This window comes from Dasypus novemcinctus, chromosome 15 (genome assembly GCF_030445035.2).
Source record: "Dasypus novemcinctus isolate mDasNov1 chromosome 15, mDasNov1.1.hap2, whole genome shotgun sequence".
NCBI classification, from domain to species: domain Eukaryota; kingdom Metazoa; phylum Chordata; class Mammalia; order Cingulata; family Dasypodidae; genus Dasypus; species Dasypus novemcinctus.
This window is the reverse complement of record NC_080687.1, coordinates 36,619,931-36,637,517: the sequence shown is the minus strand read 5'-3', so window position 1 is coordinate 36,637,517 and position 17,587 is coordinate 36,619,931. Positions and strand designations below refer to the sequence as shown.

At 43.1% G+C, this 17,587-nt stretch overlaps 1 protein-coding gene across 6 annotated transcripts in view; it reads left to right on the top strand.

The window, feature by feature from the left end:
* Positions 1 to 17,587, top strand: part of FARP1 (FERM, ARH/RhoGEF and pleckstrin domain protein 1) — a 320,081-nt gene that overhangs the window by 278,154 nt on the left and 24,340 nt on the right. For all 6 annotated transcript variants that reach the window (XM_058276487.2, XM_071208233.1, XM_004447777.4 and 3 more), the window contains 3 exons: positions 876 to 965; positions 2,099 to 2,232; positions 14,544 to 14,625. In XM_058276487.2, coding sequence (XP_058132470.1) covers positions 876 to 965; positions 2,099 to 2,232; positions 14,544 to 14,625 — 306 coding nt within the window. The remainder of the gene's footprint in view (positions 1 to 875; positions 966 to 2,098; positions 2,233 to 14,543; positions 14,626 to 17,587) is intronic.

Here is a 17,587-nt window from a genome sequence, read left to right as displayed (position 1 = left end):
GAGTCTTGTGGGAAGGGGGCATGGTTGCAGGAAACAAGGCGCTTACTTTTCCTGACTGTTTAAAAAGTAAGCAAAAAGCTGATGACTGCCCCGCTGGAAGCTGCCAGTTGCCCAGCTAACAGCTAGGACCAGAGAAATCAAGTCACACTGTATCCCCAGGCGATGGACCAGAGGCTTCTTGTTACCCTTGTCCCTTCAGATCTGACCACCATTTGTATTCCCACGAACTCATTCCTAGACCCATCACTGACAACCCCAGGTAGCCGGGACAATGTACTATAGTTTCTCTTGTATTTAATTCCTTGAATGAGAGCAGATATGGTGCAAGCAGTTGAGTACCTGCTTCCCACACGGAAGGTCCCAGGTTCAGTTCCCAGTACCTCCTAAATACAAAAAGACAAACAAGCAAACAAGCAAAAAAATCAACTCAGGGGAGCCAATGTGGCTCAGTGATTGTGCTCTGGCATCCCACACACAAGGTCCAGGGTTCAATTCCCAGCCTCGGAACCACACACACACACAAAAGACTACATCACTCTCATGTCATTAATTAATTAGATTTTCTGGTCCCCATGTTTGAATGAATAGTCCTCAGTGGTGGCTAATATGTTTGAGGCCTTTGGGGGATGGTAATATTTACATCAGGAAACATTCCTAGACTATCTTCTCATCATAGAAATCCATTCTTTTCCCCCTCTTTCCCCTCGCCCACACACAGAAAGGAAAATGAGAGTTTAGCTGTATTACCAGTTAGTCAAATATCATAAATTAGTAATATATCACTTTATCAGGACTATCTTATAATCAGGGCATTCTTAGAGGCTTAAACTCAAAAATGATTAATATATCTTGATTTCTTCTTATGAATTTTGCAGAGATTCCCAACCGACAAAGCATACTTCATTGCTAAAGAAGTGTCCACCACTGAGAGAACCTATCTGAAGGACCTCGAAGTCATCACTTCGGTATGTTGAGCATTTCCCCTAACGCATTCAGTTACATCATTTATATCAACTGAACAGTCAGCTTTATAGGAGAAGCTGTATTTAATTAAATATTGAGTTCCCTGACTCCAATAAAAGGTTTTTGGTCCTGAGGAATAGAAATTAGACATTTACAGTATATTAATTTAGAATATCTGCTGCACACATTTTTATAATTGTGATTTTTAAGTACAAAGGAAGTAAGTTTCTAAAAAGGAGAAAAATTTTTAAAAAACAACGTTGAATGTCTGCATGCACTGATCCAAAACATGCTCAGGTCCTGCCCATTGTCAAATGCAGCCACTTCTTTTGGCTCTGGGGAGAACACAGAGGTGGAGAGAAAGCCTCATGTTATCTTTGATAATAAAATGAGGCATGTCAGCAAAATCTGCCAGAGACTTCCTTTTATGATTTTAAACAGTCCTTTGCAGACTTGAAACTCATTCAGGGCATCGCAGATGTCTGTCCGATTCCTCGATTCTGGGGAAGAACTAGCCAATTTGGAGGTAAATTGGAATCCTTTGCGTTTTTGTTACTTGCGTGATGTGTCTCGTGCTTGGCTGTCAGGAGGTCATCGGTAAACATTTGTGGACTCAAATTCCAGCTCACCTCAGTGAGCTGAGTGACCTTGGCTGAGGGCTTGATCGCTCTGGTTTGGCCATGTCTGTGCTCAGTCAGCATTATAACAAAGGAAATGGTAGTTTCTAAAGGAATGAAGCAGAGAGTATTTAGCGGTCATAAATAAGTGACTGTCCAGCAAGTTGGCCAGAATGGAGGTTTTGATTTGAGTATTTGCTCATTTAAGAGATTTTTCCTGGCTTAAACAGGTGACTAGTAGTAAAGGTCAGAAAACAATAATAAAGAGAGGGTGCTTCTCACCCCATCTCATGAAAGGAAGAAAAAGCATAAGGCTAGGAAAGCCCTTATGCTCTTGAAATGCTCGCGTGTGCCCCTGTGGAAAAGGAAGTGGCACTGTTCTTCCTCATGTTAAATAAACCCCAGCAGGAACGCCCTCTGTCCTCTCACTGCATTTGGTTGCAGCATTCCTTCTGAAGAACTACAAACTTTCCTCATTACCCTTTCCACCTCTCAGTGTGTCCTCTTTTCATTCCCAGTGGTTTCAGAGCACAGTGAGCAAAGAGGACTCCATGCCTGAAATATTGAAAAATCTCATATTCCCAAATTTTGAACCTTTGCACAAATTTCATACTAGTTTTCTCAAGGAAATTGAGCAACGACTTGCTCTGTGGTGAGTATATCTATTTTCTCTTCCTCCCTCCCTAGTGTTATTTTTATGTTGTTCTGATAAGCAAAGGTCATGAGCAAAAATAAAAGATAAGAAACTAGCTTAATATAAGCCAGTCTTAAAGTGATTTTCAGTTAAATTCTATGTGTGTTTAGATCTCATCTTCAGGTTTTTTTGTTTAAAGTTCTCCGAAATACATTCTTTTAATGATAACTAAATGGTTACCACAAAAATAAAGATAGTAAAGATTACTTCTGGAGGGAGGACGGATGTTATAAAGAGTAGAGGCATATGAGGGACTTTTGGGGCAATAATATTTTATTTCTTGACCTAGGTAGTGATTTATAATCTTTTGTTAAGTACATATATGTCTCATGCATTTTTCTGTATTTCCGTTTTAAAGAGTGTTTTTGAAAAATACAAAGCCCTAAACAACATACATGCTTGCTTATTTTGTCTCTGTCTCTCTCTCTCTGATCTTGAATCCCATTTCTAGGAATTTATCTTAAGGATATATTTCAATATGTGAAATGACATGAACAAAAACATTCATTTCAGAATTAAAATATTAGAAACGAGCTTAATGTCCATCAATAGCAGATTGGTTTAAAATGGTGTTAAATATATCCATTAAATGCCAAATGAAATATTAATCATGAAGGAGAAGAGGCGGGTACAAAAACGTGGAAAAACTTTGCATACTGTAGACTGTATAATGTGATGTACCCTTACCTAAAATAGAAACTCTTAAGGAAAATTCTTACTATGTTTTTTTTTTTAAACAATTATATGTGGATGACACACGGGGGTTAATTGTGTACTAAACACATGTTTGCCAGAGAAAAAAATAGCAAAAGTCTTCAGAAATGAAACTCATTATATATTGCATCCTTACTACAGGGGAGAATTTGGTTTCAAGTGGACTTAGGGGCATGTAGTGACCAAAGGGCCTGAAGGACCAGTGGGTGAGTTTGTCTTGCCTGCCTGGCGATCCCTGGGCCATGAGATTCAAGCAATAGTTTACAGATAAGCAGAACTAGGCTGAGTTTTGAAGCCATTACTACTAGGGCCAGTGTGAGCTCTCTGACTCCCTAAGTGGGGTCTGACTTTGTACTTTTTTATGCCTGGAGGCTACTGTATGGGCAGTTCTCCTTTGCCTGAGAGGAGGAAGTGGTAAACTTTACTGTGAGGGCCCAGGAAGGAGCATCAAGCCAGGATGGAGAAGTATCAAGTACAAAGTCAGTCTCATTGAAAATTCCAATTTAGCAAGTGTCGTACTTTAGGTTGGTATGAGCGAAAGAGAAATATCACTTTTCAAAACTAAAATATAAATTAAATGAAAAATAATTCTGAAAAAATAATTCTAACTTAGAATTGTAGCTTCCCAAACCTTCCTGAAACCCTTTGGTCATGTGCCACCACATTGCCTCATCATTCATACAGAATTGAATGATGGTCTCATAATGGGGTCAAAGACCTTTTTACAACTCTAGAGAAATCACTTAAGGGTTTGTTTTCTGGCCAGTCAGATGTTTAGTAACACAGTCTTAAACTTTCCCATAGATTCAGAACATCTTGAGCTGGTATCACTTACAGTGGTCTCAGCCCACATGACAATTGATTTAAATAATGTTAGGTCACACATAGGAAATGTCATCAATTTACAGACTCGAGATTTGAGGTTTCAAATGATTTGAGTACCCTGGCAGCCCATCACGGTGTCTCCAGTTAGATCCTACTTCAGGGGCACCACCAGGGAGAACCTTGGAAAGCTGTCAAAAGCATTTCATTTTAGAAATAAATGCCATACTCATAGATTTATCTGTGGCTGTAACTCTTTAGCATCTGACCCTTCTCTGTGAAAGAATATCCAGTTGCTTAAAAGGCAGCTGATGTAATTTGATTCCCAGATCGTTTTCAGTAGATTATCTTCCAAGGATCCACAATTTTACCAGTTTTAGATGAAGATACCAGAAGCATGAAGGAGATTCATCGCTAGAGAGAGAGCAGATAATCAGTATGCAGACCTTGACTTTCAATAGCCTTGCAACAATGGTCCCAGATAAAATAGATGACATCTATCAGAAATAAATGTAAAAATATGCAATTAAGTTCAACTAATCAATTCCCCAAGCACATGATAAGGAAGACCCAGTTTGGCAGGTATTCAAGGGGGAAAGGCTAAGTGTAACTGAGTTCAGTTTGAGGCAACAGAATAACGTGGCAGTTAGAGAAACCTCTTTTCCTTGAGGCTCTCAGCCTTGACTACTCATTAAACCACTTGAAATCTCTTAAAAAAAAATCCTGCTACTTAGGCAGCATTCCAGACCAATTATATCAGAATCTCTGAGGGGTAGCACCTCAGAGTGAGTGTCAGTATTTTCTAAAGCTTTCCGAGTGAATACAGTGTACAGCCAAGGTCAAGAACCTTTCCCCTAAACTCCTTCATTAGAAAGAAAGAGTCCAGAGCATGGAAAACGATTGCCCCATCAAACTTGAAGCGTCAGAGCTCATCCAGAAATGCCGGATTTCGCATTTGAAATGGGATACTCAGCAAATGCATTCCACTGAAAAGGTTATTGGTGAAGCTAGGGATATTGGTCTAGAAAATGTAATGACTTTGGACTTCTGCATGTCTATCATGTCAGAAAAGGAGGTAGATATCCTCTTAGTTACATCAGAGTGTTACTGGATGACTCTGTGCTCTGGGCTTCTAGGTTCTTGGCTTATGTCTTATAAAAGAATTTAAAGACATTCCACAGGGTTGGCAAGGGACTAAAGAGTTCATTAAAAAACAAGAAAATGAGAAAAGTTCACAGTCCAATGCCTGGACCACAGGTGTGCTACAGAATGAGACACGTTCGTGGGGCCCCAGGTCGGGGCTTTTTGAAGTCTTCTTTCCTCCTCTTTAATAATGTTGGGGGAGGGGCTCCAACTGTTTGCTGTTCTGATTGGTTGCCCCACCTGTCATTTCTCAGGGGGCCAATGGTGAGGCCTTTTGAGTATATCTGGGCTTTCCCTTGCCCCTAATAGGATTCTCATTCTAAATTAGGTTCTCGTGGCAGGGATCTCGCCAGGATGCCAGGGGAGGTTTCTGGGCGGGGTCTAGTCTGCTGGCCATTTTGCCTATCGGCCGTGTTGTCTGCCAAGCCTCAGCTGGGACCCAAGGCTTCCCTTTCCCTATATTAACTTGCCTCAAGAGGACAAAATTTAAGCAAAGGAGTGGATTTCCAAGGAGACACATTTTGTCTGAATTCAGAAAAGATTTCCAAGCACTCAAGTATGACCTAGCAATGAGGGCTGCCTTGTAAAGTAATGAGCACTTCCACCTTGGAGTTATTTGAGCAGAAGTTGACTAGCCATTCACAGAAGCTCTTTCTCTGTTGGGTGAACCCCAAAACTGGCAGTGCATTGGGGCCACTTGAGGGAGCCTCATTCCAGCTCTCCTGGATCAGAATTTGGGAAGTGAAACCCAGTAATTTGTATTTTTTAAAAGCTTCTTGATGATTATGATTTATACCTCTACTGAAGCAACTGATCTAGAGATTCAGTGATTCTTTGGTCTGCCTTTCACAGACAAGTTATAACTTTCGTTTCTTCATTCTACAAGAATAAGAAAGCAGCTTCTGTGGGTCAGCCCTGCTTGCAGGGAATGTGCCACCTTGGAAGAGGCAGTGCACATGTAGCACCGGGAGGGCCAGGTCCTGGGGTAGATTGCAGGCTGTGTCCAGCATGGGCTGAGAACGTGGTTGTCCCACTGTGTCCTGGTGGGCACATGGCCACTAGTGTTTGCACAGAACAGGTAATCCTACATGAAGGTTGCATTCTCCTGAATAAACACACCTGAGAAAAGGATGGACCTCTAAGCCTGTTTCTTTCTGGCAAAGCCCAGGTTACCCTCATTCTTCAGAAGCAAAGGAGGGAAGCAGATGTGGCTCGAGCAATTGAGCGCCTGCCTCCCACACAGGAGGTCCCAGGCTCAATTCTCAGTGTCTCCTGAAAAAAACGAGAACAAACAACAAGCAAAATAAATGAAAAAACCAACTCAAGGAGGTCGATGTGGCTCAGTGGTTGAGTGCTGACTTCCCACATATGAGGTCCTGGGTTCAGTCCCCAGCTGCCAGCACCTCAAAAAGCAAAACAAAAAAAAACAAGGAAAGAGGTTTGGTGACTTCTGAAAATATAAAGGAAATTTTTCCTTATGAAAGCAAGATCGTTTTACTCAGCTGTTCAAATGCATTCAGAAAAAATGTTTATAACCTTTGGTCTTCAGAAGAGAGACCCAAGTTCTAGCCCTGAAATGATTGGTAGATGTTGAACATGAACTGGCCAATTCCCTGGTAACTGATTAAAGGCCCTGACAGAATGCCACTGTGTACAAAATTCAGCTTATGAGCCAGCAGTGAGGTGGGGTGCAGTGTACAGTGGAAGAGGCACTCAAAGTAGGCTATGGGAACATACAAGGTTTTCAGAGAGAAAGAGTTTGCATTTCTTTTAAACTTTTTATTCTGAAATAACTTCAAACCTCAAAGTACAGTTGCAAAAACAATACAAAACCCATACAGAGAACTACTCTACCCAGATACCCATTTCCACTAACCGGTGGAATTTTTTAGAAGAAATTTGGGAGTAGGGGTCACTTGGAAGGCAGGGCAGAGTTTGAGCCGGGAAGACTAGAGACTGGATGTCAAGATATCACAGAATAGACAAGTCGGGGCTCAACTGCATAAAGGCTAAGGCAAGGCTGGCTAGACCACCTGGCGCTTTGAGCCCACTGGCTGGGAGGATGGTAATGCAGTTAGAGAAGAAACGATGAAGTGAGTGTAATGGAGGGAACATGAACTTGCTTTGGGAACAATAACTTTTTCTCTTATAGAAGTTGTAGGTTTACAGAAAGATGATGTAGAAAATACTAAGTTCCCATATCCCAACCCTCATTTTTAACATTTGGTGTGACAATGGTGCATTTGTTAGGATTGATGATTCCTGTGGTGGAGAACGATCATTTTGAGGTGCCAGTAGTGAAGTCCTACTTTGAATTTGGTAAATTTCAAAAGCGTGCACCTTGGTAAGGATTTGGAAGTTACCCAAAGGAAGAATTAAATCTTGGAGGAAGAGAGTAAGGTCAGAATCCTGTTAGGTCTGCCTTTATGGCACCTCACCTGCTCTGACAGAGCTACCAAAGATTTGACGCAAGAATGAGGTTAGAGGTAGAGGACACCGGAAAAGAACGTGTCTTGGAGAATGACAGTGAGGAGGGCAGTGCTCATTTGGGGAAATAATTTCATGGTGTGAGGGAGCAGACTGAAGATCAAAAAAAGTTCTGTGGAGATGGGAGAGGAGGAAAGCAGCCTGGGTTCTTATTCCCCAAGCAGCAGCAAGGCCAGTGCAAGCGCTCATGTCCGCACACTGGCCAGGCTCTTCGTTTACTCGATCAGTATTTACGGCACCCCTCCCATGTGTAAGGCCTCTTCTCAGTGTTCAGTGAACAAAACAGACCACAATTCCTGCCCTCCTAAAACACATATTCTCGTTGCATCCTTCTCTCCGCTCTGTCACATGGAGGCAGCCAGAAACAGCCTGATCTATTTGAAAGGGGAGTCCCTTAAAACTCCCCTTTCAAAGTGGAGAAAGACTGAGGACCCCCTTTCTCTCTTCTCCTCATGCCAAGACAGGAGTTCAGTGGGCATCTGATCCCTTTCTTGAAACAAACATCAGCAGTATCCTAGCGGTGTTAGAATCACGGTTTTAAGATTGGTAGTGTTCTTACAGCATAGCACTTTGCATTCTACAGCCTCTCTTAAGGCATTTTTCCTTAAATCGTCTCACTTGCCAATCAAAACAGACTTGTTAAATTCCCCTGCCTTTCCCCTTACGGAAAACGAAGCTCTGAAGGGCTGAGTGCCTTGCCTGAGGTTGCTCCATACACGGTTGGGCCGGACTATACCCCATTTTCAGCTTTCCCTAAGCTTTGAATCGAAGGGTAGGAGAGGGAGCTATAAAACTTACACTTTGGTTCTATCTAGAGCAGTGCTGTCCAAAAGAACTTACCCTGATGATGGAAACACACAGTCCAAAGTAATAGCCACTAGCCATGTGTGGTTCTTCAGTACTTGAAACATGGCTAGTGTGAATGAGGAATTTTAAAATTGTGTTTCATGTTAAGTAAAATTAACATTTAAGTAGCCATATTGGACAGTGCTGGTCTAGAGGCTTGAAGGGGAAGGAACTCTGGAGTGGAGGAAACATGGATACAGACAATTTCCCTTTCCATCATGACTGAACGCCCCAACGCATATGCCCTTTACCATCCACTTTTTTAGAATTCAGATTCTTTACCGTAATTGTTTTATTTTTAAAAAGCAAGCGTCAAAAGCAGTTCTCTAAGCCCTTCCTCCTTGCTTCAGCCATACCAGCTCCGCTTTTCTTTGGGAAAAACTTTGTATGTCAAGAAGGTTTTGCTGGCTTTAAAAACCAAAACGGCATAAAAAGCGTTCAAAATTATTGCTCTAAAAGAAAACACAATGAAATACACCAGAGGGAAGGAAGCGTGATGTAACTGGCAAAACACAAAATGGAATTGGAAGAAAGATTAGGATACGCTATGTGTTACGGTTAAACTGTGAGGGGGAGTCTCTTGTACATTCATTTATGTATTTATTCTGAAGACAAGAAAAACATTTCAAAGACGCTGTGATCTTCCCATTATATTCTGTCCCAAATAAAGTTACCTGTTGTCTGGCTAGGGATAAAAAGATGATGGTGGTTGTTGACTGCTTCCTTTTAAAGCAAGAGTGAGATGGAAAATGGCATGTTCTTAAGCATCGTCAGGAACTAGTTTCTTGGATTCTCTGGCTTATTCCTGACTCCGAAGTCAACTGTGCTTGAGAGCAAGCTGTTTTCTTTAGAAAAACGAGAAACATTTTTCCCAATCACCTGAATTTCTGCTAGAAAACACTTGAGGGAGAGAGAGAGAAAACTGTCCAAGTTGCTGAAGAGTGTGAAATGGCTCTTCTATCCTGCTGCATTTGCACATGTGCCCTGTAACAACAGGACTGAGCCTGGCTAATAGCAGCAGGTCTCATCTGGGTGCTGTCAGCCTGCCCTTGAGTGGGCTGTAACTTTTGCTCTTTCTTATTAAACTGGCCCTGATGTTAAGCCTCAGAAGAAAGGAAGTAATAGCTTTAAGCAACCTGCTTGATGCACACTAGAGCGGCTGAACACCTGAAGCTCCCGTCTCCTGGATGAATTCAACACCCCGACCCCCACACAGATGTCCTCCCCAGAAGTAGAGCTGTGAATTAATGTTAAAAATTAATGAGATTTTCCTTTCCGTGGATTTCAAAAGATGTTGAAGGCCACATACATGACACATCGCCCTGGCTTTGTTTGCTTTTTAAACTCAGCCCCCCTCCTCACCCCAAATGTTCATGTTTAAGGTTGTCTTTACCTGTTTACTTATACATTATCCTTTTACTCATATAGACACACAAAACACACATAAGTGCATACCTTCTTTCTTTGTTTTCATTTAGAATCATCAAAACCACCGGGAATAGTAAGGGTGAGGATGTGTATTTGTTTTGCAAATGAGGACTCTCCAAAAATTAACTGTATTTTGCCAGGATCAGGGAGCATCGGGACCCAGAGCCAGGCGAAAAAGTCAGACGTCTAGATCCAAACTGCGTAATTTGCCTTAGTGTTTTCTAATAATGAAGCGATCTTCATTTGGTTGGGAGGCAATGAAGAGGGCTGAGTCTCAGGGCTGAGCGATTAAGAAATGTGCTTGGACTTTTAGCGGGCTGCTGGAAAACCCAGTGTGATAGTCACTGCCTGCTATCACCCGTAAAGAATCTTCTCAGACAGTTCACAGGAGCCAGGCTTAACTTAAAGCTATCCAGAAAATATACCCTCCCAGAGGGAGACTGCTTCCTAGAGCTCCTAATACTGTACAGGACGCTTGGGGGATTTTATTGCCAACAAGGTCATCAGAACACCCGTAAACTGTTTCCGTTAGGTTCCTAAGTGGGTGTATGTTGACCCTGGGGTTAGGGATGTGAATGGGAAGTTAAGCATTGATTTATCCTGCTTGACTTTGCCCCACCTGCAGCCCCAGCCTGTGAGTGTGTCACCCCCAGGGGCAGGGTCTCCGGCTCTCTGAAGACTAGATTGGCAAGCGCTGGCAGCCTCCCACTGAGGAAGGCGTGCAGAGGCTACTGGCCCCTCCTGCCGAGAGAGGGAGGTGGTCTGCATGCCGTAGGCTGCACCCCCCACACGCCCCATCAGTCTGCTGCTGAGTGACTGAGCAGCTCACGGTGCCCCAAAGGAAATGTTTACACAAAGTCAGGAAGACCTAAAAGTTCCTGGTAGACGATGTGTGTGTGCGCTTGTGTATATGTTTGTGTTTTCAATTCTTTGCTGAGATAATGTGTGATTGCTCCTGAGAGCAAATTAATTATGGTGCACGGGACAGAATTTAGCATCTAGACAGCCTCTGAGTAGACTTTACATGGTTTTCCTGAGAGAAATTTTCCAAAGAGTTTTCATCTTTACTGCCGTGCACTAATTACCCACACAGCAAGTATGTGGCCCTGCCAAACAAGGACCTTTTCTGGTGAGATTAACATCCAGAGGATGTTATGGAAGAGTTATAATTACTTTTTCATGTTCCTTCTAATAAAGTGACCTTTTAACTGTTCTTTAAAAAGCAAATGCTTTTGGATGCTCTGTAGATTTGAGGGTTGAGAAAGTAAAAGCATGACGGTTTTTCTGCACGAGGCAGTGGGGGTTGGGGTTTGCCCCATCCCTTGGACTGGCTCTATGTCCTGCATGTTTGGAACCAAGCTCAGGCGTGCTGTGTGATCTGGGGGAGGCTGGGGGGCCGGGGAGGCAGAGCTGCCCGTGCTGCCTGCAGAAACTTCAGAGGACTGCCGCCTGCTCTCACCATGTCACTTAGAACTGACCCCCTTTAAATGTATTGGAATCAGTGTCTGACTCCGAGTGGTTTCTAGAATGAAAGTAAGGGTGCTAAAGACTTAGAGAAACAGATATGGCTCTGATAGCAAGATGAAGGAAAGAATGTCCTCTTGAGTTTGGACTTTTAATATCAGTTTTTCTTACAATAAATAGTTGGCAAAAGATAAAGGAATTGAAATACATGAAGTTTGGCTTCTACCATTGTTGTCTGCTGCCACCCCTTCCCAGTGTCCTCCTTCCAGCGTTCTGTTTTGTCTTGGATGGGGATTTTTGTTCTGAGAGGAAGGAAGTTGCTTGTTAATAATGAAAACGGGAGAGCTTCCTTATTTCTTCCCTTGCCCACCCAATCTTGCCACCCTTGTTAAAATATCTGAATTATGCCCTTCTACTTCTGTTAGGTGCATTGACAAATGGGATGCCCATTTGAAAATCTGGGGTAAAATATTTAAGTGCCAGATAATAGCTCTTTATCCACAATCAAGTTTAAATTGTCTTGCCCCCTTTTATTGATGCCAGGTATTTAATTAAAGAATCAGATCACTCTGGCTCCGTAGCAGAGTCCTCCTATGAAATGACACTCTACCAGGCATGGGAGGCCAGTAGGGAGAGGGGAGAACGTTCCAGATCTGAAAAGAGTCTTGTGTAATGTTGAAGATATAGCTGGATAGGTATATGGACTTGAGCTCTCTTTCAGTTTAATTCATTTTCTGTTGCCAATAGGTAAGTGGAAGAGCAATCAGTAAATTCCCAATGAAACCCAGTCACATATGAGGATCAGCAAAATGGCCAACTGATAAACTGATCCATAGTGACATGGTTAATAACCATTTGCCAAAAATCCAGAGAGGCTTCAACCTAGCTGCTGATGGGGAATGGAGTAATATGTAGAGATTTGCAGTGGGCTGAGGAGTGTCCTCAAAGGAGGGCATGGGTATAAGTCAGATGCTTGAGCATTCCTCAGTAACCCCATTTTGGGCTAGGAATTTATGATCAGATGGATGGGGGGTAGGGACAAATAGAGGACAGGTGAGGTTTCTAGCTTTGGAGACTGGGGTAAGGAGAGTTATATCAGTAAGAAAAATGTAGGAAGAGGATTGGGTTTTCAACACAAGTAATTCACTGTTGGGAACATCTTGAGTTTGAGATCCCTATGGAGTCACTCATGTAGAGCCCCTCTGGAAAGGTACAAACTCATAACCTATGTGAGTAGCTACAAAGGACATTTGCATATAGATTTGGCATCATGAGTTGAAACCACAGGGGAAAGAAAGGATTACCCAGGAAGAAGTGCATGAGAAGAGAAGACAGCCACCCTGGATTCCCCCAGATCACAGATGTCCTTTGAGCAGCCTGAAGAGGTGGAGTCGGCAAATAAGACTGAAGAATTGACCTGAAGAGAAGTCCGAGACCCTGGAGGGAAAGGCTCCCTGAAACCGAGAGCAGAGTGTCACGTAGTTTGGGGGTGGCCACCTGTGAGAGGTTGAATAGGATGAGTGATAATAGGTCAGTGGTTTAGGTGATGAAGAGGGTAATGGTAGCCTTCCACAGAACCCTTTAAGGGGAGTAATGAGGAGGATGAAATCAATATTTTAATTAGCTGAGGAGTGAGTGGTAATTAAGGCAATTGGCCAACAAGTTTCATCTGGCAGCAAAGGAAGCCGACTGAGAAATTCTATTTTAGGGCCGAAGAGAACTAAATAGGTTAGAAAGGCAGCCACACAGAGGAGCAGTCGAACTAAATAGGTTAGAAAGGCAGCCACACAGAGGAGCAGTCGAAGACACAGGAAGGGGCTGGGAGCGTAATTGATGCTCTCCTTTGACAAAGCTTTCTTTAATTCCCTAATGGATTTAGGGGCTCCCAGTCGCCTCTGTAATGTAATTTACACTCAGTGCTTAGTTGGAGCTGACAGAATCCTGTCGTCTTTATTGCCTGGTTTGTGAAGCCATGAACTAAGTAAGGAAACAGGCCCCTCTGTTTCTGATCGACCTGACTTGTCCGCCCCCTGGGTTTAGTTAATTAAGCTTGTGCATCCTGCCGCCCTCCTAGCCCTGTCCCAAGATCCTTGATGAATCGGAGATTGAGTCAACAGTTCCGGGAGGCCTGGAATGCTCCGCCCTGCTCCGGCTGAGAGGGAAGGCGTTTCCCTCTGTTGCTGGCGGGTTATTAGCTCTTCCCTCTGTGCACTGTAAATCCCGGGTCCTCCTGCAGGGGGCTGCAGGCTGTCCTATCTGCTTAGAGCGCCTCTCACTCCAGACCGGAAGTCTAATAAACTGATTATTACCTTTCTAAAAAAAAATTCCTCCCTTTCATTTAAATTTGATTCTGGCTATCTTGAACAGCTAGTTTAGAGATGTCATTAGCCAGGTTCATTGTTGAAAATCTTGTCTTAATTGTCTCTGAGAAATCCCTTTCTTGCCAAGTCGTAGTTCCACAGATATGCACTTGTATAGTGGTTGAGTGCAGACTCAGAAAACAGATGATCCAAATTCAAGTTCTGCTTCTACCACTGGATGACGGCCATTAGATAAGTCACTCCGTTTTCTTAGCTATACAGGCAGGTAGTAATATTATCTGCCTCAAAAAGGTTGTCACAGGGGCTCAATGGGCCAGTGGCTGCCATGTGCTCAGCAGTGTCCAGCGCGTGGAGGATGCTCTGTGAGTGAGCACTGCTGTTATTACAGCTTTCTTATCCAGCACCCAGTATGTCTGGGCAGGCTGCTGGCCCTTCCCCTGGGACCACTCTGTACCCAAGACACACTTCCTGCCCTTTGTCTGTTTTCCCCATTCCCACCTCCCTGCACGAGTCTACTGCACCTTTGCAATTCTCCTCTTCCCAAGAGATTTCTTGACAGCTTTTTAAGCCAAGGGCTCTTGAAAGCAGAAACCTTGATTTGGGGAACATACGTCTTACTTGGTGCAAGTGTTCTATTAGTAACAATCTCTAGGAACCCAAATTTCATAAGCCAGTTACTCCAAGCGATCTCCCTACTATTCTAATGACGAAAATCACCCAAATGTGGACAGAATAAAGAATTTTTAATATAAAATGAGACCTAATTTAAATGATGAGAAAATGAATCTTCCCTGTCTCTTTCAAAGTGCAAATGGAATTCTTTGTCTACATAATGAGGGGGTAATTTCAAAGTCTCCTCCCAGCGCTAACATTCCGAGACACCAAGAGAAGTGCAGGAGACTGTCATGGAGGGGTACAAATAGGTGACTGGAAGGGAGGAAATAAAGGCGGATTGTTATTTCGTGATCTGAGGTCAACCACCTTTTCCAGAAATGTTTTCACTGCTAACGCTTGGCCTTTCCAACCCTTTGCCTTTGCTCTCAGGGAAGGGCGCTCAAATGCCCACATCAGAGGAGATTACCAAAGAATTGGTGACGTCATGCTGAAGAACATCCAGGGCTTGAAGGTGAGCTGTTTTAGGATGGGGAGGATCACATTCACTAGTGACAACAGGGTGTGACAGCTGGAGCCATTGGCTGCAGGCACTCTCTGTATTAGGCTGCATTGCCTGATTTAAATGCCTGTATCTGCCATGAAGTGGAAAGGGGTGACTTTTTGGGTAAACTCTTCTTTTAGCCCTTTTAGAGAATTTTATTTGAAGCGTAACAACAAATCCAGTGCCTTTGGGAGAAGCACTTGTAGTACTTTTTCCCTTCAAATGCTCTTGTCTTGTAACCAAAACAACATTTTCACAGAAAATACCATTTGGTAATTTTAAAGAAACATTGTTAGATAGACAAAATGTTGTTCGGCTGGCTGAACGTTTCATTTTCAGTCAATTGTTTTTGCCTTCTTGTAAGAATGAAAAAAATAATGAATTTAGAGACTAAGAATCCTAGCAAATTCTATCACTTTAAATCATTGTATAAGGCAAAATGAGTGTTTAACCATCCAGGAATATCTGTAATGATATGAAAGAGTGAAAAATCTTTCCAGGGCCATCAATAAAGATTAAAACTTTATTCTACCACAGTTTTGAAATCTGCATATCTGTTTTAGTTTGTCGTAGGGCTGCCGATGAAATGTACCAGAAATGGGTTGGCTTTAAGAATGGGAAATTCATTAGGGTAAAAGCTTATGGTTCTGAAGCTGCGAAAATGTCTAAATCAAGGCGCCGTCAGAGATGCTCTCTCACCAAAGTCAGCGACTGGTGATCCTGGTGTCCTGTCATGTGGTGAGGCAACATGGCAGCCCATCTCTGCTGAGGTCCCTGCCTTCCTCTCCAGAATCTACCATCTCCTGGAGCTCAGCTGTGGGTAATCAAGCATAGTGCTGCTTTTTCAGGCCTCTTCTCTCAGCCTCAGCTGCTCTGCTTTCTCCCCAAATTCAGCTATGGGTGATCAGCATATGGCTTGTCTCTTCAGCCTTGAGCCCAGCCTCTTGGGAGCTTGGCGCTTCGGCTTTGGCTGCTAGCAATCCTTGAGTCCTCTCATATGGCAGGGTCAAAATGGCAGCTGTCTTTCTCTGTGTGTGTACTCAGTTTATTTAAGACCCAGCAAGAGGGCAGAGACCCTGCCTGAACAGTCAAATCAAAAGTGATATAATCAAGTGATCTAATCAAAGATCCCTTAACTGAATTTAATGTGCTCAGAGGGTCTCACACCCAGAGGAATGGATGAGTTAAAGAAAATATTTTCTGGGATTGACTAAATTCAAATTGTCACACCATCTCTTATAACTGAAATTTTCATTTTAGTCCATTTATAATTCCCTTAGTATCAAATGTTCTAGTTTGCACAATTATCTTTCGAATACAAAAGACAGCTGTATTCATATTCTAAAGCAATCTTCCTATATCCCAACTGCCCAGAGCTACTCTGTAAGCTAATAACCCACTAACAAAGACAGCTCATGGGGTCACTATTTTAGTCTGTCCAATTGTCCAGTCATCCGTCATCAATCCAGTACTAACTGAACACTTGTATCATAAATGTTACTTTTGGGGGTTAAATTAATTCCCAGGAATCTGGTTGAGTTATTTTAGTGTTTCTCACCCCACCGCCTTAGGATCTCATGAAATAGGGACAAGGGGAATATGGCAGGGTGGTGGATTTCTGTGAATTAAGATTGCAGGATCCTATTTCAAAAATAGAACAAAAATTAACCAAGATTTTCCATCCCATTTTTTAATGCTATAAGCTAAGGTTAATGCACCTAACTTGGATGTAACACTAACAGATGTCTTTTCATTTTCCAAGGAATTTTTTAAAAATATCCTTTTCTCTTTTCTCTATAAAACGTTTTTGTTGATTTACTTGCCAATTATTTTCCTCATAAGAGGCCTTTTTTTTCACATATTCACTCATACACACACACACACATACATATTTAACCTATTCTCCTAGTGCTTCCTTTCCCTAAGATTGTAAACCTGCCTGGGGAAGGCCCCCATCTGCCTTTCCTCCCTTCAAAGAGGCTTGGACACCTCCACGGGTCTTTGGTGCCGACAGCATAGATCTGTAAAATGTATTCCCCCAATCCCTCACCAGGACAGATCTGACCTTGCCTTGTCCCCAGAGCTCTCTTGTTAATCAGCCTGCTCTCCTTTGTGGTCTTCTCCAGCCTTTTTGCTGCCTTCCTGCTGAGAAGCTGGCATTCGATGTCCACCCGCCCTTCTCTCCTTTAACCCAGCACAGACAATCTCCTAAAAATATACCTGATTTCCTCTTACAACAATTCTTTCTCTTCAGTCTAATGAGTTAGCATTTTTGCATTCAGTAAGCCTCCTCAGCTGTGCTGGCATTTAGTTATTGTGCTGATGCCACAAGCATTTATAGCATGAAGCTCTGTGCAAGCAAAATAAAAATCAGTGGAGAAGCTCTGTATGGAGGGGAGTAGCAGAAGGTTTTTTTTTTTTTAAGATTTATTTTTTATTTATTTCTCTCCCCCTCCCCCCACACCGTTGTCTGCTCTCTGTGTCCATTTGTGTCAGTGGCACTGGGAATCTGTGTCTCTTTTTGTTGTGCCATCTTGTTGTGTCAGCTCTCCGTGTGTGCGGCACCATTCCTGGGCAGGTTGCACTTACTTACGCGCTGGGCGGCTCTCCTTACCGGGCGCACTCCTTGTGTGTGAGGCTCCCCTATGCAGGGGACACCCCTGAGGGTGGCACAGCAGTCCTGGCACGTATCAGCACTGCACGTGGCATCACACGGGTCAGGAGGCCCGGGGTCTGAACCTTAGACCTCCCATGTGGTAGGTGGACGCCCTATCTGTTGGGCCAAATCCGCTTCCCCAGAAGGTGCTAGAGATATAAAATGCCCGGCTAGCACTTTTGTCCAAAATGCTTAGGGTAGTCTCCCACTTACCTCCCCGCCCCTGCCCCCCACCGCCCGTGCTCGTGGGTACCTGCGTTTGCTGGAGCTAAACCC